The following is a 26,165-nucleotide window of genomic DNA, read 5'->3' on the forward strand; positions in this document are numbered from 1 at the left end:
AATGGTGGGAGATGATGTCAAGGACTTTTAAGATGAGAAAGGGAGAAGAAGGAAGAGCTCTAGACAAATGGTCTTAATTTTTTTTCAGTAAAGTATTAGGTGAAGATCTTTACTGAGAAAGGCGCTGTGGAAAACTTGAGGAGATAAGAGGTTTGGAATAGCCATTATAGGGTGTATAATGGAGAATCAGTAAAGGAGGGATAAAAGGATTCTTTGGTGCAGTGAGAAGACATTTGAGATAGAGAATGAAAATTTGGAATGAACACAGTCAGCATGGTTGCATGACTTCTTCCGTCTCCAGTCAGCAGCATTTAGCAGGAGTGGAGGAGGCAGATGGTGAAAGTAATACACAGTTAGATCTTGGCAAAGTGTGAGCAGCCGTAGGGCAAGAGAGCAAGGGATTTGAGGCTGGAGGATAATGCAGAGTTGAGCTAGTTCATGAAGGACTCAAGACTGAGAAGGGGGGGAGAGTGGTCAGAGCAGGGATAATGGCCTGGCAAAGTACTGAAGGAAAAAGTGATTTCAGGTCATGGGAAAGATGAAGAAGAGGTCTGGAAGGAATAAGGCATAAGGAGAAATGAAATGATAGGACACTTACAAGGTAAAGGAAATTCAGAGTTAATAAACTTGTGAAATACTTGTGGGTTATAGCAAGATCAAGGGAGTGGTCAGCTCTGTGTGTAACTGAGGGACAGTAGAGGCATAAGTCATACAAGTTACACAGATCAAGGAACTGGGAGGTTAGGATATTTGAAGAAAGATCAACATGTATGCGTCAGTGCCTACTGTAGTGAAGAAGGGACACCAATGCCCTCACAACAAGAGCTGCAACAATGGAATGGGATGATGGTCTGGGCCTCCAACTTCTATTCTGTTCTTCCTGAAATACTGAACCAAGATCTCTGCCTACACAGAGATTCTCCAAGTAGTCAGAATATTGATATAACTCAAGTGCTTCCACAAAATAATATATAGAAAATCATCACAAGTTAGAACTAGTAAAAGGGATCTTGGAAACCAACTAGGGCTTAGATTCTAAGCCATCATCCTACAGATGAAGACATTGAAGACCACAGAGGCAAAACAGAGTCACATAGCTAGTATTTCTCACTTCTGTGATCTGTAGCTAGTCACTTATCTTCTTTGGACCTCTATTTACCTATGAAATTAAGAAGTTGGACTAGATTAATTCTTAACCTGGCATCCTAACCTAGATTTCAGGTAGTCTGTGAACTGTTTTTTTTCTGTTTAACCAGCATTTAACACAGTGCCTGTCACATAGAAGACACATAATAAATATTTACTGAGTGACTGATTAACCTCTAATTGAAATTTAGCATTTACTTCATTGATGAATTAAAGAAAAACATTAAGCAGAGACAGGACACATATTTTCAATACACTACTGTGTCCCATGACACAAAAGAGGTTAAGAACTCCAGGATTAGATATATCAAGTCCCTTCTAACTCTAAAATCATATGAACCTCATAAATGAAAGGACCAGGAATTTTGAAACTACATCTTTAATCATACCACACAGCATGTCATACAACCAATTCTCAATTCGCCATGTTAATGATGAATTCGGAAAAGCATAGCTAGTAGGTTGTTACCAAGTAATCCTTATTCTTAAAACATCTGTAGTCTAGCCAGTTCTAAGCCTTCAGGGTTAATTTAAGCTATTGTGTATCCCGTTATCTCACAGGGGTGTTGTGAGGCTCAAATAAGAGAAAATTTATAAAGCTCTTTGCAAACCTTAAAGTGCTATATACATTCTATTCATTATTATTATTATTATTATTGTTACTACCGTAATTTCATCCCCTTTGATCAAGGCTACTAAAAAGTTACAGAGTTCGAGTTTCACCTTCTCTGCCTACCCTCCTTCAGTCCCTAGTAAAGGGATTAATGAGCCATGAAATGAGTGGAATGTGGGCAGCAGGAAGAGAGGAGATTGAGATAACTAGCTCCCCCAATGTTGTAGGTTAGTTGCATATAGATTCCACAAATATTTGTATGTAAACATTTTTTAAACCTTGTCTCAACTTGACTGCAAGTTTACTAAAAGCATTGATTCACTCCCCTCACTTCCAATAAATCCACCTACTCTAGGATAATACCAGTTAACTGGTAGACAGGCAAATATTTGCCTAAAGCAACAATCCCTTTGGAATTGCCCTGGCAAAGGGCCTTCATAAAAACTTTGATCGTGTTTGTATTCTTTCAGTCAGGAGAGGGGCTTGGTGCTGGAGTTCTTCCTATCTTATTTTATCACTGCGGTCCATTGTTATAATTTTTTTTCTATTTGTCAGCTCCCACTTAAATACTTAAACAGTATTTCCTGCCTCTAAGGAGGCTTCCCCCAGGACTTCTATCTCTCAGGACCTCGAGTTTTGACTCTTCTTAAAACAAGTTTTCTGCTCGTATGTAGGAGAGAAAAGAATTAGGAAATGAGTTTTAACTACTGAAGAAGAATCTGGTGTGATCTGTATCCACCATTTGAGCTCTGTTTTCCTAAAATAAAAATTTTATGTTGCATTTTTACATACATAGCATCTTTTGATTCTTGTAACAAACCTGTGAGCTGGGCAATAGCAAGTATTAGTCTCTTCATTTTACAGATAAGAGAAAATGAGGCTCACTGAGTTTAATTTTGCCCTTTCTGAGAGACTTCCTTCAAGTCAAACCGAAGTCCCACCTTTTGCTAGAAACCTTTCCTAATCCCCATCAATGCTAATGCCTTCTCTGTGTTGATTGTCTGCTATTTAGCCTGTGTCTTTGAGTGTCTGTATCTCACTTGTATAGAGTGGTTTGTATTTTGTGTCTCCTTAAGAGCAGGGACTGTGTTTGGCTTTCTTTGTATCCTCAGATCCTAGCATAGTGCCTAGCATACAATTTTGTTGTTGTTCTTTACTCATTTCAGTCCTATCCGGCTCTTTGTGCCCCTATTTGGGAATTTCTTGGCAAAGATACTGTAGTGGGTTGCCATTTCCTTCTCCAGCTCATTTTACAGATGAGGAAACTGAGGCAAACAGGGATAAGTGACTTGCCCAGGGTCACACAACATTAATAAGTGTCTGAGGCCAGATTTGAACTCAGAAAAATGAGTCTTCCTGACTCCAGGCCCAGTGCTCTATCTACTGTGCTACCTAGTTGCCCTAGGTGCAAAATATAAGTTTAATAAATGCTTATTGATGGACCGAATTCAGTGGCTTCATGTTATCCATAGGATAAAATACAAGTTCTTTAGCTTGGCATTTCAGTCCTTTACAATTTAACTCCAATTTACTTTTCCAGCTGTCTTCCAGTTGACTCTTCTTCATGCATGCTGTATTGTCACCAAACTATATTACTAGGAAACCTCCATTCCCCTCCTGTTCTTTCCTACCTCCATGCATTTGTATCAACCAAGTCCCATGCCTGGAAAGCACTGCCTCATTGTCTACACCTATCTCTTCTTTCAGAGTTTACCTCAGAGTCAGCTCCTCCATGAATCTCTAGCTGATCTCTCCAGATTAAATTAATTTCCTACCCATCCTCTCCTTAATAGCACTTTTTCTAGATTCCTCTTTTGTCCATATTATATTCTGCCTTTTATCATAATTAGTATAAATATGTATTAAATTGATAATTATTGGAGCTTAGACTAGAAGTGGATCTTCTGAATCTAAGTCTCATGCTCTTTCTACATTACTCATCTGAGTCTCTTTTTTGTGACCATCATAGGACCATTCTATCAGAAACCTTCGAGATAGAATGGGCAACAATAGTCATAAAGAACACTGGATTTAGAGTCAGAGGAGCTGGAGTCAAACTCTACCTTGGTCACCTACTTCCCATTTGACCTTAGGCAAGTCACTTTACCTCACTGAACCTCAGTTTCTCCATCTACAAAATAATAATAATATCTGGCATTTATAAGGTTTAAATGTTTCCAAAGTATTTTCCGTGTGTTATCTCATTTTATCCGCACAATAACCCTATGAGGTAGGTGGTATTATTTTCCCCATTTTATAGAAAGTATAACTGAGTCAGAGGGATATTATATAATTTGCCAAGGTCTGAACTCACATTCTTCTGAAAGCAAATTTAGCACACTGTCCACTATGCTACATAGCTGCCTCCTAGGAACTGGATTAAATAGCTTCTAAGGTCCTTTCCAAGCTTAAATCAACTTAAAGATGACTTTATAGCTATCTCTATTGAATTTCATTTAACTATCACATTTTGAGATCTTTTGGAATCCCTGTCAACCAACAATTAAAATTTACTCCCATGAGATCACAGGGCAAAAACTTAAAGCCAGAATGAAGCATGGAGCTAACTACGCCAACTCCCTTCTGTAATAGATGGAGGAAATGAAGGCCCAAACAAGCTTGTCCTTTGATCTTGAAAAGGACCATGACATCAGGGAAGTGGGGCGGTGCCATGCCAGTGAATTGGATTTAAGTGAGGATGGCTGTGCAAAATCACCAACCTCACTTTCTCCTCCAGAGCCTTCTTCAACTGGTGGCAAGATATAGATCAGGATGACTGGAGATGGCCCTGGATGCAGTGGGAGCCTTTTTAAGCTAAGGCTTTTTTCCAAGTCTCAGTTTGACTGAGGCAACACCCATTAAGTGATCAAGGCAAGGTAAGAAATGAATCACAGAATGGCCTTCTTTACCTAGTCAAAAAAAATCAGTCTGGTAGGGGAACACCCTTAGGGTTTCTGGCCAAAACAGAAACAATTATTATGAGCGCCCTATGCAGGGGAGTGTGCTGAAGCCAGCTCAAACCAGATTGCAAGAATCATTGTAAAATTTTCAGTGTCAGCCTTGTGCCTCAAAAATCAGCAACTCCTACAATTTGGGGCTTAATTTATTTGTTTATTGATTGCCTAGACTTTTTAAAAAAAACTGATGGAGAAAAGATTAATAATTCCGGTTAAACTTAAAAGTTATTTCTTGAGAACCAATTGTTAAAGATTTGCCAGCACACCCCTGGCCCTGTGGCAAGTGGGAAATCTCCCTTCCACCTTTCGAAAGTGGGTCACAACCACTAAAGCTATCTTGGTCTTTTGAAAATGGCTGCCATATGAAAGACTCTGCTGGATTCAGCCAACGATGTGTCTAGTTATGGAATCACATCCGGTGTTGAAACATAAATGACTGCCATCTAGTGTTCATGAGTTGAATTAATACTCCTGACAAAATTCCAACATGTAAACCTGTAAGATATGGGGGTCTGATGAGAGGGATAACAACATGGACTGAACTTGTCATTTCATTGATCTGGGGAACTACAAGATGAGGTAACTTGCTCTAATAATGCTCATCAGCACCTTCTCTGTAACTTAATTTTAGGGAATTGCCAAAGGTACTGAGACATTTGGTGACAGCCAGAATGGGTCAGAGATAGAACTTGAAGCCAGATCTTCCTAGCTCCTAGGCCAGCTTTTTATCAGCTGCATCACATGAAAGAAAAATTAGATCTCCAAGCTGAAAGTCAGTAAAGTCAATAAAAGCTGCTTTTTTCCTTTCATGGATTCTTTTCACAGACCTGTATTAACAAATATATCCAGTTTCCAAATAGCCTTTAAACCTTCTGTTTTCCAATAGAGTTTTTAATAAATTTGTAAAGCATGTTTGGTTTATCACTGACAGTTATTGTCTGCAAAGCAACTTTGTTCAAATCTCTCCAAACTAAACTTCCAACAGGCAAGAATCCTGGCATTCTCCTGTTCCTTAGCATTTTCTGAGCCACTGTAGAGATCTTTCAAATTCTAACTTCATCTGCTCGCTCTCCATTTACAGTACGCCATGTTTTATTTACAGAAAGTATTTCTTAGCCAAGTTTCTAAAGGGTCAAGCAAAACCCTTTACACATACAAGAAAAATATCCAGGTAGTCGTTTTATAAAGCTCCATTTTTCTGAATCCTATGTGTATTCTTGAACATTGGGACACATTCTTCTATCCTAAGATTAGCTGGTAGAACCTGAAATGAGGACTGTTGCCATCTTCCTCACCATCTTCCGCTAGTTTTGTAGGGAGGCGTTGGTAAATTGAGCTTTCGGACTACTTGAGAATTAGTAGTGTGCTATATATTGTCTGACTGACTAAACTGGTGCTTAGGAGTTTAAGCTGTTGGCTGGAATATGCATAACCTATTAGCTAGGTGAGCATCTCATTGAGAAAATTGTCATGTAGTGAAATGGAAAGTACACTAATTTTGACATCAGAGAAGTTAGGTTCAAATATTCCCTCTGATGGCTATATCATTAGCTTCTATGCACATACCCAGCTTCTATATTATTAGCTATTGTGTCCTGCTTTAATACTTAAGATAAATGTATCATTAGCTACCATGTATATATGCAAAGAATGCTTTTATATAATTATACAAACAGAGCTAATACACACACAGAGAGCAGCTGTATTGTTAGTTGCTGTGTTTATAACAAATATGTTTTAATACATAATATAATTATATTGTTAACTACTATGTGTATATACCAAGAATGCTTTAAAATAATTATACAAATACAGACTAGCTAATACACACGCAAAATACAACTGAAGTAACCCCTCACACACACACACACACACACACACACACACACACACACAGAGTTTTGACAACAACCAAAAGTGTTTCTGTGATCTGCAAAGTAGCTCTAAAAGTAAAAGAGAGTCTGATGGCAGAGCTTTCAGGTTCATGTTACCTGTGCTATGCATCATCACCCTTTTTCACTAGTGACTAGAACAAGTATCCATGTAATTCTTCACTTTCCATTTCCAGCAGATGAGGTGCTTGGCCTAGAGGCCTTTACTTTCTGGGATGGTCTTGGACACAAAATCTGCTCAAGAGGTTTGCTATTTCTTTTGAAGTGCATTCAGGGCACATCTAACTGAATAATGGCTTATCGTTTAGCTTTTAGCCAAATGCTTATAATTGGTCTCTGCAACACTGCACTCATATTAATTTTACCCTCCCAACTCCCCCCCCCAAAAAAAAACCTTCAAGAATTTTGCTGCTAGGAATTCCCCCAGGCTACTAAAAACTTCCACATGGAGCCCCAGGCTATAAATCTATCTGGAACTTAATTGTGTCTGAGATAGAACAAAACAAGGCTCTGTTGGTTGACCAAGAACAACATGGGCTCCATCCACAACAATTATACTTCTTTACTCACATTTAAAAGACTGATTTTTATTCTTAAGGGAAAAGATCATAGGCTTAAAGCTAAAAGGGATATTATAGCTCATCTAGTCTAACCCTCTTATTTTACAGATGAGGAAGCTGAGGCTTACAGAGGCAAAAGGACTTTCCCAGTGTCATACATATAGTAAAAAGTTTGCATTCTAATGGAGAGACGAGTGTACAAAGATAGGGGATAGAAGTACAAAGATAGAAAGTAATCTGAGGAGGAAGAGAGTATTCATGGCTAGGGGAGTGATAAAAGGCTTCCTAAAGTAACTGATGCCTAAACTGAGCTTAGGGGGCATAAGGAGTCTGAGAGGTAAAGGTCAGGTTAAAGTGCTTTCCAGACATAGTGGCCAAACTAAGCCAGTGCATAGGGTTGGGAGGTAGAGTGGTTAGTTTGGAGAAAACCATATGCTACCCAACTGAGTTAGCCAGGCACAGAGAGAGATCAGTCAACAATGTGTTAAGCACTCACAATGAGCCTGGCACTGTGATGGGAATTGGAATACAGATACCAAAAAATGAACTGACCCTACTCTCCATGTCTTACATTCTATCAGGAGAGACAACATATAGGTAGATAGATAGATAGATAGATAGATAGATAGATAGATAGATAGATAGATAGATAGATAGATAGAAGCATATGCAGACTAAAAACAAGGTAGTTAGGGAGGGAAGGCACCAGCAGTTGGGGAGTTAGGAAAGGTTTCTTGTGAAAGGTGTAGCTTGAGCTGCATCTTGAAGGAAGAGCAGAATTCTCTGAGGTGGAGATGAAGGGAGAGTGCCTTCTAGTCCTATGGAATAGCCAATGCAAGATGGGAGATGGGAGACAGAGTGCAAAGAAGGCCACCATTGCATGTAGGAAGAGGACTATTGTATCATGAGACTAGAAAGTTAGATTAAGATTAGATTTTGAAAGGCTTTAAGAAATAAATAGAGGGATTTGTATTTTATCATAGAGGAGATACAGAGCCACAGAAGTTCACTGAGTTAGGGAAATGACATGTTCAGATATGTATGTACCTAAGGATAATCACTTTGACAGCTATGTGGAGGACTCATTGGGGCTGGGAGAACAATTAGGACAGCAATCAAATAGTCTAAGTAAAAAGTGATGAGAGCTTGAACTAAGATGTTATATGTCAGCAGTGACAAAGGGTCACATGTGAGAGATTTTATGTCCTTAGACTCAACAAGGTTTGGCAACTGATTGGATATGTGGGGTAATGGGGAAGGATGAGTCAAGGATAATGGGGAGGTTGCAAACCTGGCAGACCAGAAGGATGTTGATGATTTCAACAGAAATAGATAAGTCTGGAAGAGAGGAGTAGGGTTTAGGGGGAGTAGACAGATAGGTAGGAAAGAGCCAGAAAATAGTAGTGTCATAAAAAGCCCAAGATGAAAGAGTGTCCAGAAGAGGGTAGTCAATAGTGTTCAATACAACAAAGAGATCAAGAAGGATGAGGGGTAAGAAAAGACTGCATTTACTATACATTGATTTGTAGCCCAGAGCATTGCCTTCCATCATTCAATAGTGTTTTAATACTTCAAGGATCTGCAGTTTTATCAGCATGGACCACTGCCCATTTGTGCTTCAGTAGGTGATCTTTGAAAGTTGCTGTGGCCAAAAATTTCATCTCCATTACTGACATATATAAATGCTCACAAGAAATCGCATGTGTATGTATGTATGTGTGTGTGTGTATATATATTCTGCAAGGAATAAAGTAAAACTCTTACAGGTTTATGAAGTGATATAAACATGTATGTGTGTATATACAGATACATACATACGTACATTTTTTTTATAAAATCTCTTTTGTTGCTCATAATAACTCTGTGAGATAGAGGCTATCATTATCCCCATTTTCAAATGATAAAATTGGGATTTCGAAGGGGTAGATGGTTTACCCAGTCACATAGCTAACAGGTGTCTGAGGTGGGATGTAAATCGAGTTTTTCTGGTTCCATGTCCCATGCCCTATCTAATATGCCATATTGGCAGGTGGTCAGTTTGATGATGGGTCTATATATATTTTTGTTGTTGTCACTGTTCAGTTGTTTCAGTCATGTCCTAGTTTTCATGACTCCATTTGGGGATTTCTTGCCAGAGATACTGGAGTGGTTTATCATTTCCTTCTCCAGCTCATTTTTACAGATGAGAAACTGAGGCAAACAGGGTTAAGTGACTTACCCAGCATCACATAGCTACGAAGTATCTGAGGCTGGATTTGAACTCAGGTCTTCCTGACTCCAGGGCCAGTGCTCTATCTGCTGTACTGCCTAGCTGTGCCTTATGTATTCTTAGATTGACCCTTAGCTAGCAGTGATATACTACAGTCCATTACTAAAACCAGACAGAAATTCCTTCCAGCTTGATAGGATCAGACAGAGCTTGTAATCCTCTGACATCACTTTGAAAAATGCAAGGTCATTTCATGCCACAATGAGACCTTGGGGCAAGATTTTACTGGAAGAGAGTAAGAGGATTCTAATGCAGGAATATTTGTTAGGTGTAAGTGTCTCAAGTCATACATTGGTTCTTAGGAAATAGGATTAGTGAGAATGAAGAGAAATTAACTAAAAGACTAGTTACATCAAAGACCAGAAAAGGAAGCATGTCCTTAGAAAAATAATCAAGACAAATGTAGCGATGGAAAATTTGGAAGGCTGTTTGAAACTCCCGTTACTTGGAATTGGTTCCCAGAAAGTTGGGTGTCAGTGCCAAACTAGTGCCCTGCCTGAGCACCACACTGTTCACCCACTCCCACCATCTCTACCTTGACTTTTGACGTATATATTTTTGGACCCCCATTTCCATGAATGTGACAGGGCCAAACTAATTCAGTGCCAACTTGAAAAAGAGATTGCTTTCATATGACTCGTGTTTAGTCTAAATGAAATATAGATATAATTCTTGTGTTCCATTCCTAGTCTACGCTTCAGATTCTGGAACAATCCCAGTCAGTGACTGATTGGTATTCTTCAATAGAGAAATCAAAAACTGAATGGCTCTGCAGATGGGCATTCCCTCTGTAACTATGAGGCTATCAGTCAAGAACAATTACTGAGTTCATTAAATGTCTATTGGTCACACAGAGCTGCATACTGTATGTTGAGAGTAATAAAAAAAAAGAATAGGTTGCATAACCCCTGGCCTTCAAAAGAACACCCAACCACACTTAAAAATCACTTAAGAACGTTTGTGAAGTATCATACTGGCTTGTGCCAAATCAATACCATACAACTTTATATGTAAATATATATGGATAATATTCTTTAAATAGTTTTTAATCCTTAGCTTAATTTTATCTACTGTCTTACTGTGTTTTCAATTCTGCATAGACATTACTCTAGTCCTAAACTGTAAATATAATATATTATATAATAATTTCTGCATTATAGGCGTATATGGTTCTTTGAAATATCTATTAATTTATCTACCAATGCAGATCATTGCCCCTATACGTTTCATGAGTTTTATCCTATCTCAAAGATTCATCGGTAGGCAGCCAAGCTTTTGGTAATTCTCCTCTCTACCCTAAGGTAGACTGGTTCTCAGGCAGCATGCATGGAATAACTAGTCCTTTTTTATTTCATGATGACAGTGATGCCTTATTAATATTATTGCTTCCATTAAAATTCTACAACCAGGCCCCATCAGAAAGTAACTTTTTATTTCCAAAAGTTACTCCAGCAGAGCATAAGCTCTGCAGTTCCTGCCAATTCAGAAAGACTTCTGCTTTGGGCCTTGCAGTAGATCTGGTAAATTCAGAAAGGCTCAGTCTCAGAGATTTTATTTATGGGATTTGATTCAGCAAACATATATCAAATGTCTACTGCGTGAGGCAAGCATGCTAAACACTGTAGATACAAAGACAACTGAAATAATCCTGCCCCACAAGGAGTTTACATTCCACTTGGGAAAGATGAACTTTTTGCCTACAGCAGTTCCTTAAACTGTCCATTAAGGTATGAAGGGAATGCAGTCTACATATGTAAAGAGAGTATCCTGTGATATCGTAAGTCGTTGAGGCATTGAAGGATTATATTGCATGTTGGCACAAATTCCACTAAAGGTATATAGCATTACATACTTATTGAGACTTGAGTTTTAAATGAGCTTCCTTATACTACTACCAAATTCGACTGTTCCCTAATCTTTTGCACAACCTGTCATTGGCTTTGAGTAACTTCAGCAACAAGATGTCTGGAATCCACAACTCCAAATTGTGATGTCTCCAGCTTCTCTGTACCCCATCCTTACTTAGGAAATGCAGGTACATCTACTGGGTAGCTCCTCTGTCTTTCCTAAAAACGTAGTGTCTAGAACTGAACCTAGTACTTTAGATATGACCTGAAAATGGCAGAAGATAGCAGAACTGTTGCCTCCCTTTTTCCAAACGTGCCTCTCAATTCAACCTACACTATCACCAGTTCATTTTGATTTTTATGCCACACTCCCTGAACTTGCAGTTCAGAAATGTGCCAGTATGTTTCCTCCATTTGTGAAGTTGATTATTTGAGTCTAAGTGTAAAAACTTTATTATTATTCACAATAAATTTCTTCACTGTCAAATCAGATTATTGGTCTAGTCTACCGAATTCTTTTTGGATCCAGACTCTGTTATCCAATGTATTGTATCATCTGCCAATTTGATAAGCATGACATCTATGCTTTTTAGGGTTACTAATAAAAATATTTTTGTCATTCTGTGCCCAAGACTAAGCATGGCACCCTCTCTACAGGGAAGAGATGTTTAATAAATATTTGGATCGAACTGAATTTTATTTTTAAATACACACAAATAAAACCTTTAAATTCAGCATTTAGTACAATGCCTTGCACATAGAAGGAACTCCATGCTAATTGACTGACTATATTTTACTTTAATACAATTCTCCTGTGACTTACTGAGCTTGCTTTTCTTTATCTTAGCCAGTTTCTTTTTTTCTATAGATAGCCACTCTAAATTATTAGGCGGTTTTTAACAGAAGTTTTTTAACAATCTTGCCCCAAATGCAATTGTGTAACACAGTTGTGATGCATTTGATTTATCTTTGCATAATAAATAAGGATCAAAAGAGATAACATAAATAAATCACTTTACAAATCTTAAATAACTACATAAATGCTAGTTATTATTATTATTACTACTATCATCTTAAGCAAGAAGTGTAAGCAAAGGTCATCAAGTTCTAAAACTTGGGCACCAATCTATTATATTACTAATTGTGTGACCATCTTCAGTGATGATCTTCAGTATGATCTGAAAATTCCTCTCCAATGCCAAATATAGTTGTTCAAAATAAACTCCTCTCAACTTACTAAGGTTGAACTGTTTACATTCCTGCATGGAGAGATGGTATTTGTAACTCATGAGATCTTTGTCAGTATTAGAGTAGTTGGAGGGAAAAAATTATATGTATGTGGATAAATAGGTAAGTAGATAGATAGATAGATAGACAGATAGACAGATGGCACAGGTTGAGTTGAAGATGAATGGGTGATATATGGAGAATAAAATTAAGGGGTGAGAGAGGATTATACTGGGAGAAGAAAGGGAGAGGTAGAATGGGGTAAATTATCTCACATAAAACGCAAGAAAAGGCTTTTACAGTGGAGGGGAAATGGGGGAAGGTGAGAGGAAATGAGTGAATCTTATTCTCATCAGATTTGGCTTAAGGAGAGAATAATATACACAATTGGGTATGGAAATCTATCTTACCCTACAGGAAATAGGGGGGAAGGGGATAAGAGAGCAGAGGCATGATAGACAAGAGGGCAGATTGAGGAAGGGGGTAATCAGAAGCAAACACTTCTGAGGAGGGACAGGGTCAAAAGAGAGAATAGAATAAATATGGGGCAAGATAGGATGAAGGGAAATATAGTTAGTTTTTCACAACAACAACAAAAAAAAAACCATTTTAAATGACAGAATAAACTCCTTTCCAGTCTAAGAAATGGAAGGTATCTAAAATTTAAGTGAGAGAACAGCTGTGGTATCCAGCCTTTGAGCAGTTCAGAGATTAAGAACATTCTTATCTGAAGAGATGTTTTAAAGTAGTCCTTTCCACTTCTTTTGCTGACATACTTTGCAACTGATGACAAATAGCTCCCAAAATCAGCCCAAGGAGGAAATTCCTGGGGAAGTATTGTACTATAGATTAAAAACCCAGTGTGCTTATTTGGAACCTTTATTTTTTTCAATGCAATTTAATTCAGCAAACATTTATTTAATACCTGTTACGTACAAAGCGTATAGCACCATTCGTTAGGCACTAGGGAAACAAAAATAAAGACATAGATCCTGCTCTTAAAAAGTTCTTCATTTGTAAAATTATGGTTAGACTCTATCTCTGAGGTTCTTTCCAGATCTAGAACTATGATACTATGATACTATGAAGACACTTATGTAAATAACTATGTTACTAAACTATGTGTGACTACAAAGGAAAGATGCAGAAATGGTGCTGAGAAATGAGAAGAAGAGAGTCCTTGTTATCTAAGTATAGGGATTGTAGGGGAGGATCAAAGAATCTTGAGTTGAGCCGTAAAGGAAGGGAGAAATTTTTATAGTCAGAGGATGATATAATGAAAGGCGCAGAAGTGAAAAAGACCAGCATAAGAGCAGAAAATGTGGAGAATGACAGTTTTGCTGAAACACATAGGTATGAAGGACAAGGAGAATAGTGTGAAATAATACCAGAAAGGTACCCTGGATCTGGACCTGGGGCAGGCCTCAAATGCTAGGACAAGAAGATTATACTGTGTTCATTATTCAGTGGGTTGCTCCTCAGGTTTCCAGAAGAGTACCAAAGATCAGAATGGTACATCAAGATTACTTTGGCAGCAGAGTGAAACAATGAGCTGAGACGGGGATAGATTGGAGGCAGAAGGAACAGCAGTCCAGAAGTGAAGTATTAAGTACGTAGCCTAGAGGTGCTACCGTGAGAGTAGAAAGGAGGACGAAGATTTAAGTGAAACATCTTTATCCTTCCTTCAGAGACTGGCTACTCTTTTTCCTTTCTTGCCCAGATGGAGTCTTAAGGTTAATAAAATTTAGGTAGAAATAGCTGCTCATTTGTGTGGCTTATCAGACAAATTAATAGTTATGTGAGCTGAATTATTGTTGAACCCTCTGAAATCAGTTTACCCATGTTCAGCCTCAGATTGTAGAATTGTTCTAATCACAGTTGGGATTTTGGCCTCTTCCACAAGAACCAGATTTAAAATCCTCAGAACCTTAGTAAAAATATCTCAGGATTTCAAGTGTATCCTATCTGCAGTCCTGGTATTTAAACAATGTCTACTCAAGTCTGAACATATACCTTTGGTGCTGTTCTACCTCAAACTGACCCATTCTCTCCCATACGCATTCCAGTAACCTTTACAGTGTGTGAAAATCCACCATGACATTTATTCTTCTTTAAGATTAAAGTTGAGACTTACCAGTAGAAAACACTTGAGTTTAATAGGGAGAAAAAAAAAACTTAATGTGAAGAGGAAAAAAAGTGTTTTATGGCCTTTTTTTCCCTCTCTAACTGAATCAGCCTTTCCCGAAGAGAAGGTTGAATGAGATGATCTCTGAGGTCCCCTGCAGCTCTAAAAGCCTATGAATCTTTGTGGGCCAGAAATTAAAAGGAAATTGATCTGAGGATCAATCAGTTTCCTCCTGAATATGTTTTTCTGAGAGAAATATTTTTATTTGGGGAATGATTTATCTTCATACATTGTATTTACCATATTATACTATTATAATTTTGATGGTATCACTACACATACATTAGATTGACTGAAAGAGATAACATATGATCCCACACTGAGTACTTTCATGCTTGCCATTATAATAGTAATGACGATGATGATGATGGCTAGCATTTATATAGCTCTTTAAGGTTTAGAAAGTGTTTTACAAATATAATCTCACTTGATTCTCACAATAATCTTGGGAGGTAGGTACTATTATTACTCTCATTTTACAGATGAGAATATTGAGGCAGGCAAAGTTCACGTGACTTGCCCAGAGTTACACAGCTGCTGAGTGTCTGAGAACAGATTCGAACTCAGATATTCCTGACTCCAGGCCCAGTGTTCTGTCCACTATTGTGGAAATGTTATTTTCAAGCATGTCACCGGAATTTCCAGACAAAAAGCTAGGCACTTCCTCAATCCATGCAAATAAATTAAACTAGTCTGCCAGTCTTTGTCTTAATTTTATTTTTAAAACAAGCTAATACAAAAGGAAAGGGAGAAGGGGAAGTAAATTTTCCAGTCCATGCTTGGACTAAGGATGGAAGTTGTCTGGCAGTGATGATGATTCACACTAAGGAAAATCCCTTCTCTTAACCTGATCATACCAGATGGGCTTTATTGGCAAATAAAGGGCAGGATATCCTATGGAAAGCCTGGTCGCCTAACAACTTAAACATTTAAAGTCATCACATCCTTTGGTATTGAGGTGCAATTACTCTGATTGAACTAAAACACCTTCAATTAAATCAGAATAATGAAACATTGAGAATATGGAGAGACAACGTGAGTTGTGATCGTTACCCAGTTTCTTCATGGGCTTACTCCTGGACGTTCTTAAAGCAGACACCGTCTAGATCTTTGTGTGAACAGTTCCATCCGCTCAGAAGCTCAGCATGAATTATGCTGAAGAGACATCCTCCACCAAAATAGGAAAGTCCAGGACTGTATTCCGAATGTCTAGCTTCCCATCCAAAAATTAAAGGTCATAAAAAGAATACTTTGATCTTCAGAGATTGACTGACAATGTGAGGAAAATGACTACATAATGTGGTTAGTCACTTATGACAAATCAAAAATTACCCAGAAAAGGGTAATGGATACTGGACAGAATTATGGTTTTTTCATATCTAGAATATAAATATTCCATTTGAGTTAATGAAGGATGTGTTTCCTTCTGGTCCAGCATATCAAAGTCTTACATAGATAGAAATATCATTAAGAAGAATGGCAGAAATAGTGGGGAAATTGTTTTCCTTAAAACATTTTTAAGTTATGCTATTGTTTGCACATAGTTGTATGCATGTCATCTCTCTGTGAGCTCCTTGAGAGAAAGGACTGTCTTTTTGCCTTTCTTCTTATCCCTGCTGCTTAGCACAATGCCTAGCGGATAATGAGCTCTTAATAAATGTTTATTGCCTGACTGACTGACTCACAAATTGCAAGCTTGTGTAGAATGTCCCAAAAGTCTTAGTGCAATTTTAAGGTCCAATAAATTTAAAGGTCCAATAAAATTAAAACCACACTAAGACTTTTGGAGCACTGCATAATCATGGTTTTACTTTGGAGAGGGAAGAATGAAGGATGATTTTATAATACTTGATAGCTTCTAAAACACTTTCCCATATAATGTATTATTACATTTGGACCTTGAGACAACCATGGGGGTAGATAGAACAGATATTATTATCCCCATTTTACCGATGAAGAAGTGAAACTTCAAACATGTCACATGGAATCATGGAATGGTAGTACTTTTTCCATGAAGCATGTTGCTTTATATCTTAACTCAATGTCATTCTTAGGACTTTATTGGATAATTCTTTATTTCATTCTGAAACACTTCTCTGAGTAGTGAACACAGAATAATGTAACTACCACATCACATCTTCTGAAGGATCTGCTTTATCTAAATAAAGATTATTATTTCAAAATAAATCACTAATGAGGATGCTTGTTCATTGTGTTCCACTATGTAAATAATCCTGTATTTCTGTGGTTTTTTTTCAGGGTCAACCAGGACCAGTTGGGCCGCAAGGGTACAGCGGACCACCAGGGCTACAAGGTATTCCTGGATTACAAGGACGCAAAGGTGATAAAGGTGAACGTGGAGCACCAGGAATAACAGGGCCCAAAGGAGATGTGGTATGTTCATTACTGACATTTCATCTGGCTTTAAGAAGCATAATCAACGTTTCCATTTCAAGTTTGATTTCTTTCTTTTTTAGGGACAAAGAGGTGTTTCTGGATTTCCTGGTGCTGATGGAATTCCTGTAAGCAATAAATTTTTTGAAATATTTTGAAATATTTTATGTTTTGAGTAGAATAAATCTGTTCTAATTCAAGTTCCCTTCTTCCTTTTTTCTTATTTCTACATTAAAATTCTTAGGAAATAAATATAAAAATACCTTTTTTGCACTTTTCCTAATTTCCCAGTAAAGTACTTGCTGAATTGTTAAATTAATGAATTGTTTTATAATTTTGGGTTCAAAACTTAATTTTCAGAATTAAGGTTATTTTCTTAAAACTGAATATTCTATTAAAGTCAAAGCTACAATTCTAATTAGAAATCTCCTGAGAAAGGTAAAATGTAATCATTTTTATGTAGCACATCAAAGCCACAAAGATACAGATATATGTCATCTACTGTACTGTTAATTTTATCAGTCTAAAAAGTCATTTGTGAAATTTTGCATGAAATATAAAAGTGTCTGCAAGGCATCCATATGTAATAACTCACCCTTAAAATTTGTGTAGTTTTTCATGTTTTCTGAGATAAACACACATAAAAGGAAAAAAAGAAAAAGCATGCTTTGTTCATGGGAAAATCTCAAAATGTAATAAAATGTGTTTTTCTAACCTAGTTTGCTTTACTTCTTGTGGGCATAGAAAAATAAACAAAACAGCCTGACTCACAGCCTTCTTCACAGGAATCCCTGAACAGATTTCCCAGGCCTGGTTTCCTGACCAGTGCTCCGACATCAAGGTCTCTGTTTATCACATACTCCCATCCTCCTCTTATCCTGACATTTCTTTAGCTTTAAGACATCTGCTTCATCCCTGTCCATATTTCCAGATTTTCTTGCTCTCACCTAGTTATTCATATTCATAGTCTCTCTCTGTCTCTCTCTCTCTCTCTCTCTCTCTCTCTCTCTCTCTCTCTCTCTCTCTCTCTCTCTCTCTCTCTCTTTTTCTTTCTCTCACTCACATCCACATCCTTTCTATTTCTCTCTTATTTTCAAAGGCTCCCCTCAATGGTAAGATGACCAATTTGTGGGAACCTAGAGAAATGGTCATGGAATAGTTCTGAGGGAATCAGCATTGTAATACCTCATCTCTTCAAATCACAATTTCCGCAACAGTTGAAGAAAATAATGTAGTAAAAGACCAAAGATTACGTTTGTCCAAACATGACACATGGTGATCCCAAGGAGTCACATGAAGGGTGGACTGTTACAGCTGGGATAGAATAAACACCCATTAAATTATGCTATCATGAACTTGTCAAGAAATAACTGTGGCATTAATCAGAATATTTAAGAGTCAACCAACATCTTTCTTATCTCATGAGAGTTTAAAAAATGAGGAAGAAAGAATTGCAGTACTGAATTTCTGAATAACCATCCTTAAAACAAATCATCAGGAAAAAAATTTTTTTAAGTCTTTAGATTTCATAGATGCATAGAATTAAAGACTTGACAGACACCTCAGGAATCACTTCTCTAACATTCCAAACAGGTTAGAGGTCATCTAACCTTCATCAGTAAATGGAGTGAAACTGATAAATTTGGTTCTATTAAAATATAAGCTTCTTAAGGGCAGGAATCGGCTAGCTTTAGTGTTTCTGTCCTGAGTACCAAGCACAGTGCCTGGAACATAGCAGGCACTTAATGAATGCTTGATTTCTATCCCTAAATCTGAGTTGAAGCAATCAGGTTAAAAGCACCTGTGAATGACAGAACTAAATATTTTCTCAAGTTTAAAGACTCATTTAAAACAAGAAGGAACAATTTCCTAAGCCAGAAAGAAAATATTAGCATGTGGTCACCAAGTACTACAAGGTGCAAAGGGATAAAAGTGGTCCATGACCCAGTGCCTCTGGGTGATGCTTGAGATGGCCAGCCTGCTTCAGCCGCAGTAATCTGATACGAACAATTAAACCTATGTGACTTTACTAGCTCCTTCGGATCATAACCACATGCTATGGCTGGTTAACTAACAAAAGTTGAGTCTGGGATAATTGTAGCTGTTTAGAAGCTATATACAAGAAGTGATGCACAAAGGAATCCTGGAATCAGATCAGAGAAATGTAGTTTGAAGAATTGCAGGTGAACTTAAAGTTCAAAAATATTTGAAAGTCTTGTTTAGAGCACAATCTTAAACCAAGGACAAACTGAGATTTCATTTCAAGCTACATAGCCCATCGAAAAGAACAAAAGCGGACAGTTCAAATCCAGGGGAAGGCACTCAGAAATGTAGTGGTTCTTTCTGAACAAAAGTTTCATGGATACAGATACAGAAGATAAGATAAGAAGATACTAAAACTAAGCTCTAGAAATATCGCCGATGGTTTCAAAGAATGCCCTAGTCTTTAGGGAGTACTGTATAGATGGAATTGTTGGCCACATGTCAGTGTTTTGATCTTTTATCACAAACACACACTCACACACAGAGTAACCATTGTCAGTAACATTCCTATTTAAAAGATACTACCAAAATGAGAAGCAACAAAGTGGTCAACAAGGAAAAGAAGAGAGGGAGGGGAAAACAGCTGAAGAATAGAAAGATTCCATAACTCAGCTTCTGAAAGGCTGCTGGACTACATGTAATTAAGAAAGTCCAACATTTTCAGCAATCCTTACGGTTCAGTCTGAGAACTGTCATCCTCTAGTTAGTATAAAGTCAAACATCAGATTTTCCAGACTGGCACCAACATCTAGAATTTTTCTGAATCTATTAAAAATGCTTATTGAAAAAAAAATCTGTCTGACCTTCTGTTTAATATCATCAGTTAAAAGTGGATTTTGAATATTCAAGATACTAATCAGAGATTCAACAAAGAAAATAATAGAATTTATATCATAATAATCTTAAAGCTCCTTTTAAAACATTCTTTACTGCAAATAAGTCATCAAATTCTCAAAATATAGACAAATGTCCAAAGTCACTCCAGAATATATATTTGGTTCATTATCCTGATAAGTGAAGTTAAGAAAAAGCTGTGAAGACTGGTACCTCAGATACCTAATAATTTGCTAGTCTTAAAATAAAGTAAAATAAAAATAAAAATACAAAATAAAAGAAAAGGCTTTGATTGTGTGATGACTTGAGTTTTGGAATATAAAATCATTAACTGAGACTTCTCCCATTTCCAGGAAACTGAATGAAAGCCAGATTAGTCTGACTCTCCAGTTACTCAAAGGATACATAATAATCTAGTCCCTCCCCCCTCCAAAAAAAACTGATTCAGGACATTGTATGGCAGTAAATGCTTTGCTTTTAAGTATAAAATATAAGATTTTTTTGCTAAAGGAAATAAGATGGGATCAAAGCCACCTCCTATTTGGTATCATGTCATGATTGCATCCATGTTGTGGTTGAAAAATTTCTTGTTTAGAACCTAGAAGCTTTTAGGACACTCCATGTTGATCATCTTAATCCAGCCTAGGACAATAGGCACAGACAGAGTTACACTGTATAGACCTGAAGAAGAAACATGTGCCATCCCTTAAAAGCAGCTGAATTCTAGTATAATTCTTATGAAGACATTTTTTCGGTGTTTTTTTAAGAACAGCTCTCCCAGTTCCTCCTAACTCTCAAGGGCATTTGGGGAACCCTCAATACATTTTTCTCTTTTAAAAGTTTAGCCAAAACTTAGCTGTACTAATTTGCCCTAAAGACCTTTGCTTGATACTATTTTTATAATGTCTGAGGCATCTGATTACAGCTGTATCTATGCTAAAATAAAGTATTCTTTTCTTCTTTTTTTGAACACTGGTTTCCCGTGGATTCAAGCCTGGGACTCTTTGTGAGAATGTTGGAAAACTCTATTGGGGCAGAAAAATGAAAACTAGAAACAGATGGTATTAACACTTTTTTTTTTCTTCACAGGGTCATCCTGGTCAAGGTGGACCCCGGGGAAGACCAGGCAGTGATGGTTGCAATGGAACCACTGGAGATGCTGGTACACAGGGACCCCCAGGTTCTGGGGGTTTACCTGGGCTCCCTGTAAGTAGTTAGTACAAATATAGTGGCTTCAACTAATTGTTCTTGGAAAAAGTGGTGGATTTTGAATAAGTAGTATTTGATAGACCATCGCTTGGGATAGCTATGGCACAGTAGAAGGAGTGATGGATTTGGACTCAGAAGACCTGAAGGCAAATCCTGTCTCTGATATTGACTATTTGAATCAACTCTAGCAAATCATGGACCTCCATTGACTTCAATTTCCTCATATATAAAATAAGTGAGGTTGGGCTTAGTGAACTTTAAGGCTCCTTCCACGCCTTAACCTTAACTCTGTACATTTCTCTGCAACATTATGGGTTCATTAAGATAAGAAATTAGTTACACTAAATTCTATGAAGTTTTTACTAACATGCCATAAATTGTATCACTTGTGAATAGCCAATGATATTGGGGCATCAGTTTGTCCTAGGGAAAAAATATGTCTAATAGTGGTTATATATTCCCTTTTAAAGTGACTATCTTTAGTATAGTTCTTCAAAAGTATTTTGTCCTTGTTGCTATACATTTTTGAGGTAACTAAATTGCTTCAATTTTCCCCTAGAGTAGAAATAGAGGGAGAATCACTTATATCTCTCCTCTGACTTTTATGAGCTAGAGCTATTCTCTCATCATGATAGCTACCACCTATAAAAACCTTTCCCTTCAGAATCTGGGGATAGCATATTTGAGTTTGAGGAAAAGACAAAACATAAATTCCCTAGATCCAAATCATAATCCTTTCCCTTTTCACTTCCTTAGAAATAATTAAGAAAGAGCAAACATATTGTGAAACCCCTAGTTATTTCTGTTTCTCCTTTTAGTCACTGTCTTCTTTAGACTGTAATATTCTCATGATGAACAGGGTTAATCTTTCCACAATGCCTGCGATAGCCCAATGGGTTTTCCTTTATTTTTAAAGGTGGAGTATTCTTTGTATATTGCGCCTCAAGGACAAAATAATCAGTTATCCACCCTCCCTTAAAGGCTTACGTCAGTGTGCCGTGATAGTTTGCTGATCATGCGTTCTTGATTGTTATCATGCGTTTACACTACAAATGCTGGCCAGTCTTACCAAGCTAGAAAGATTTCAAGAATGGTCCTGGGTAAACAGATTGAGTGTTTGTTGTCTAAGGACCAACCTAATCAAGCCTGAAGAGGCTCATGACCAGAAAGTTGGCCACTAAGCAATGAATTTTTATTTTTTGACCTCAGTAATTCGTGGAAACGATCTACTAATTACAAAAGGGGGGGGCAGTCTGTGTTATTGACAAGAATACTAACAGTGATGGAAGCCTAAATCTTTTGAAGTATTAGGATTTAAATTTTATTTATAATCTCATCTTTTTTAGGATATTCATAAAATACTCTACGAATATTTCTTCTCTCTCAGGTTCCCCTTTTCCATTTGCAAAACAAAATTAATGATTGAATTTCCTACACACACACACACACACACACACACACCACACACACACACACCCTAATACCATATTTGAAATAATAACTCAGATTCTTCCCCACGCCTAAGGGGCTTAGAATATCCTGTTAAGTCTTCTAAACCACTGGGATATCAACTGAGAAGAGCCTATAATCTTTTTAAAAAAAAATAACTGATTTCTACACTTACTAAGAGATTAATATTCAGACTAATGTATATAAATATAAAATAACAAATATGTTACATTAATTTATATTTTAAAGCCACAATTTGAGATAATATTAAACTAGAATAATATTGCATGTACATATGATGTGCAGGGTAAGGAATAAACTAAGTAACCCTACCACTAAGTACTTAGTTATTAATTATTCAGACAGGTTTATAAATTGTGCAATAGAGCACCATGACACATACTCCTACTATGAGAGTAGCTAGATATTATCTACAGAGGTGAAAACTGAAAATTTTAGTTCCACAAAAGTTCAACTAAAACATTCCTGCCTATTTTTTTTAAAAATGTATGTTTGTTTCTGTGGTTGTTGTATGGTTTTTTTAAAATCTGTTTGCTTATTTAGGGACCGCAAGGACCCAAAGGTCAGAAAGGTGAACCTTATGCATTTTCTCAGGCTGACCGAGATAGATACAGGGTAAGTACATAATCCTTAGTTAGTCCTTAGACATAATCGATAATATAGAGAGTTTAATCCAGTAACCATTGTAGAATTTGTGTTCCATTAACTCAAGTTTCTATGAAATAATGGGAAAGAGTGGTGTAAGAATACTAAAGTGAATAATCAAAAATATTTCCATTTGAAATGCATTGCTGTACTCATATTTGAATATGGGATATACTCTGGGAATTCACAGCACTCCAAAGAAAGCAGAAAGGCAACCCTGTCAAAATCATGCTGGGGAGAACATAAAAAGCTTCTTTATCTTTTATGCCTGTTCTATAGGTCAGGGTGAGATTGAATAGAATCACTAGCATGTCGGATTGATGCAAGGCAGAGCTGTGGACAAAGCCATTGTATTTCCCTAAATTTCTTGTTTATCTGGATCCCACCTTCTCAGAATAATACAAATGTAGAGAAAATCAAATTTAACAGTTTCATTCAAAAGATGCTCATGAAAATGACTACCAATATAAAGGAATTTAGTAGACATTCTCGAACATCCTTCTGTGCTACTAGCTTCTGCTAGGTTATGTGAAACATTGCTTCAACTACTTTTTCATTCATTCCTTCATTCATAACTGTTAAAATACTTAATGAGTCACTATTAAAGAAGGATTAATCTAAACGTTACCTCTACAATAGCTCATATACCCGTCCCATCCTTTTTATTCCTACTGCCACCATGTTAGTACAGACTGTCATTATGGTCTCCTTGTCAATTATTGCAATAGTCCCCTACCATATCTTCCCACCTCTGCTCTAAATAATCCTTCATAGCATCGTGGAACTTACTTACTATGTGCACATATTCAGTCCTCCAATTTCTCTATTCAAAATCTTTGTCCTAATTTTCTTTGCACTACCAAGCACAGTTGAGAGTCCTTGATCTAGAATTCAAGGCCCTCCATAATCTGGAGTCACCCGACCTTCCCAGTGTTCTCCCTTATTGCTCCTTTCTGCAACCTCTATATTCTATCATCCAGACAATTTTCATATTTAAACAATTATAGTGCTCTAATTGCCCATATAGAGCCTCACATTTTCCTGTTTTTTGTGTCTTTCCTCATATTGCTCCCCATTCCTGGAATTCCCTGCCCCACTCTTTTTGCTAAATTCAAACTTTTCCTTTAAAACTTATCTCATACTCCATTTCCTTCCAAAATCTCTCATTTATGCCCCAAGAGAGAAAATGACCTTTCCCCCCATAGTATTTTGTTTGAAGCTTTCATGTATAATACTAATTCTTGTATTATTTAGTGTCCTAGTTATTATGTGTCTGTCAGTCATATTGTTGAGTTCTAGAGGTTTAGGGGTGCTGGGACTCCAAAATCACAACATGCAGGTCCTGCCTGAAAGAATTCAACCCAAGCCTTCTTTAGGCCAAAGACAATATTTATAAAAGATGAGCCATATAGGCCAAACTCTTAATCTGTGACCAGTTGTGATGCCTGTAAGGATGAGCGGGCATGAGGAGGTCTCAGCCCCTAAATGGTGGCCAGGATGGATCTTATATGTAGAAAGACTATGAGGGATCTAGGAGTGGTCAAGGTGTTTGGGGTGGGGGGTGGGGTGGGAGAAGGGGTATCTTGATGAGAGTAGCCAATACTGGAAGAGGATTTTAGGGAGGATCTTGAAGCTGAGGTGACTGGGGGTGTGTCCTGGGAGAATAGCAGTGGGAGTATCTGGGAGGTTGAATGGGCCTGGATAAGATCTAGGATGGGAAGCAGGGGCTATCAGGCCAGTAACAGGCAATGGAGGGCTAGACTTCAATTTAGTTAACAAAGAATTGGAAGATTGGGCCTAGGTAATAAGGAAGAGCCAGTTGTTAGGAATAAGAATAACTTCAGGGAACTGCTAATTTCCTTGACCAGGTAAAAGTTCAGATAGGGTTCAAGGGTTTTTGGGGGGCCATAGACAAATGGGACCCAAATTCTTTTTTGAGGGTGAGGGGGCAAAGGTCTTGGCCTGGGCTCATACCCCATCATTATCTTCCATTAAACTTCAAATTCCTAGAGAACTGGCGGCCATCATCCTATCAGAGCATTGTATCTCACTCATTGTCTAACACAGTGTTCTATTGTGCTACAACAGGCACTAACCCTAAACAGTTCTTGAATTTGTCTAATTGAATCCCCTGCGTATAATTCACATCAAGAGTAATCTGGTTTCCAAAAATAGCAATAGAAATATGCACCTGCAAAGAAAGAGTGTTAGAGAGTAGATAGTGTGACTTTTGGGGAGCTAGGTGGTGCCATAGTGCACAGAACACCAGGCCCGGAGTCAGGAAGACTCATCTTCCAGAGTTCAAATATGGCCTGAGGCACTTACTAGCTGTGTGACTTTGGGAAGTCACTTAACCCTATTTGCCTCAGTTTCCTTATCTATAAAATGAGCCAGAGAAAGAAATGACAAATCACCCCAGTATCTTTGTCAAGAAAACCCCAAAAGGGGTCATGAAGAGTAAGACGCTGAAATGACTGAACAAAATCATTATGACTTTCAGTCTTTTTATGAAATCTTTGAGAAGGAAGCTATTTTTTATCAGTATTTTGGGCTTTTCATGCCTTATAAATTGGTTGGCTACATGTAACACCAAAATCCTTTTACTCAACACGTTTTAGGAGATCTTATACTAAAAATCAGTTTAGGGAAAAAAAGAGTCTGTGCCCATTATAAAATATATAACATTTAAGTTATGTCTAAACAAACAAACTGATCAAGTAACATCTAGACAGGAAATGTGGATAAGCACTGTAAGCCTGCCCTTGATAAACCAGGTAGCATCTTTTGAAGTGTTGATTAATCAAAATATTTTTAAGAGATCAGGTCCAAACATTAGGAAAATAATTGTGGCAGCTATTTGAAGTTGGATTAAAA

At 37.4% G+C, this 26,165-nt stretch overlaps 1 protein-coding gene across 2 annotated transcripts in view; it reads left to right on the plus strand.

The window, feature by feature from the left end:
- LOC110196697 (uncharacterized) overlaps nucleotides 1-26,165 on the plus strand; it is a 289,810-nt gene that overhangs the window by 149,149 nt on the left and 114,496 nt on the right. For both annotated transcript variants that reach the window (XM_020970061.2, XM_020970060.1), the window contains exons 5-8: nucleotides 16,956-17,090; nucleotides 17,174-17,218; nucleotides 21,057-21,173; nucleotides 23,190-23,261. In XM_020970061.2, the coding sequence (XP_020825720.1) occupies nucleotides 16,956-17,090; nucleotides 17,174-17,218; nucleotides 21,057-21,173; nucleotides 23,190-23,261 (369 nt within the window). The remainder of the gene's footprint in view (nucleotides 1-16,955; nucleotides 17,091-17,173; nucleotides 17,219-21,056; nucleotides 21,174-23,189; nucleotides 23,262-26,165) is intronic.

The sequence above is a fragment of the Phascolarctos cinereus genome, unplaced genomic scaffold, assembly GCF_003287225.1.
Source record: "Phascolarctos cinereus isolate Bilbo 61053 unplaced genomic scaffold, phaCin_HiC Scaffold_7;HRSCAF=346, whole genome shotgun sequence".
Taxonomy (NCBI): domain Eukaryota; kingdom Metazoa; phylum Chordata; class Mammalia; order Diprotodontia; family Phascolarctidae; genus Phascolarctos; species Phascolarctos cinereus.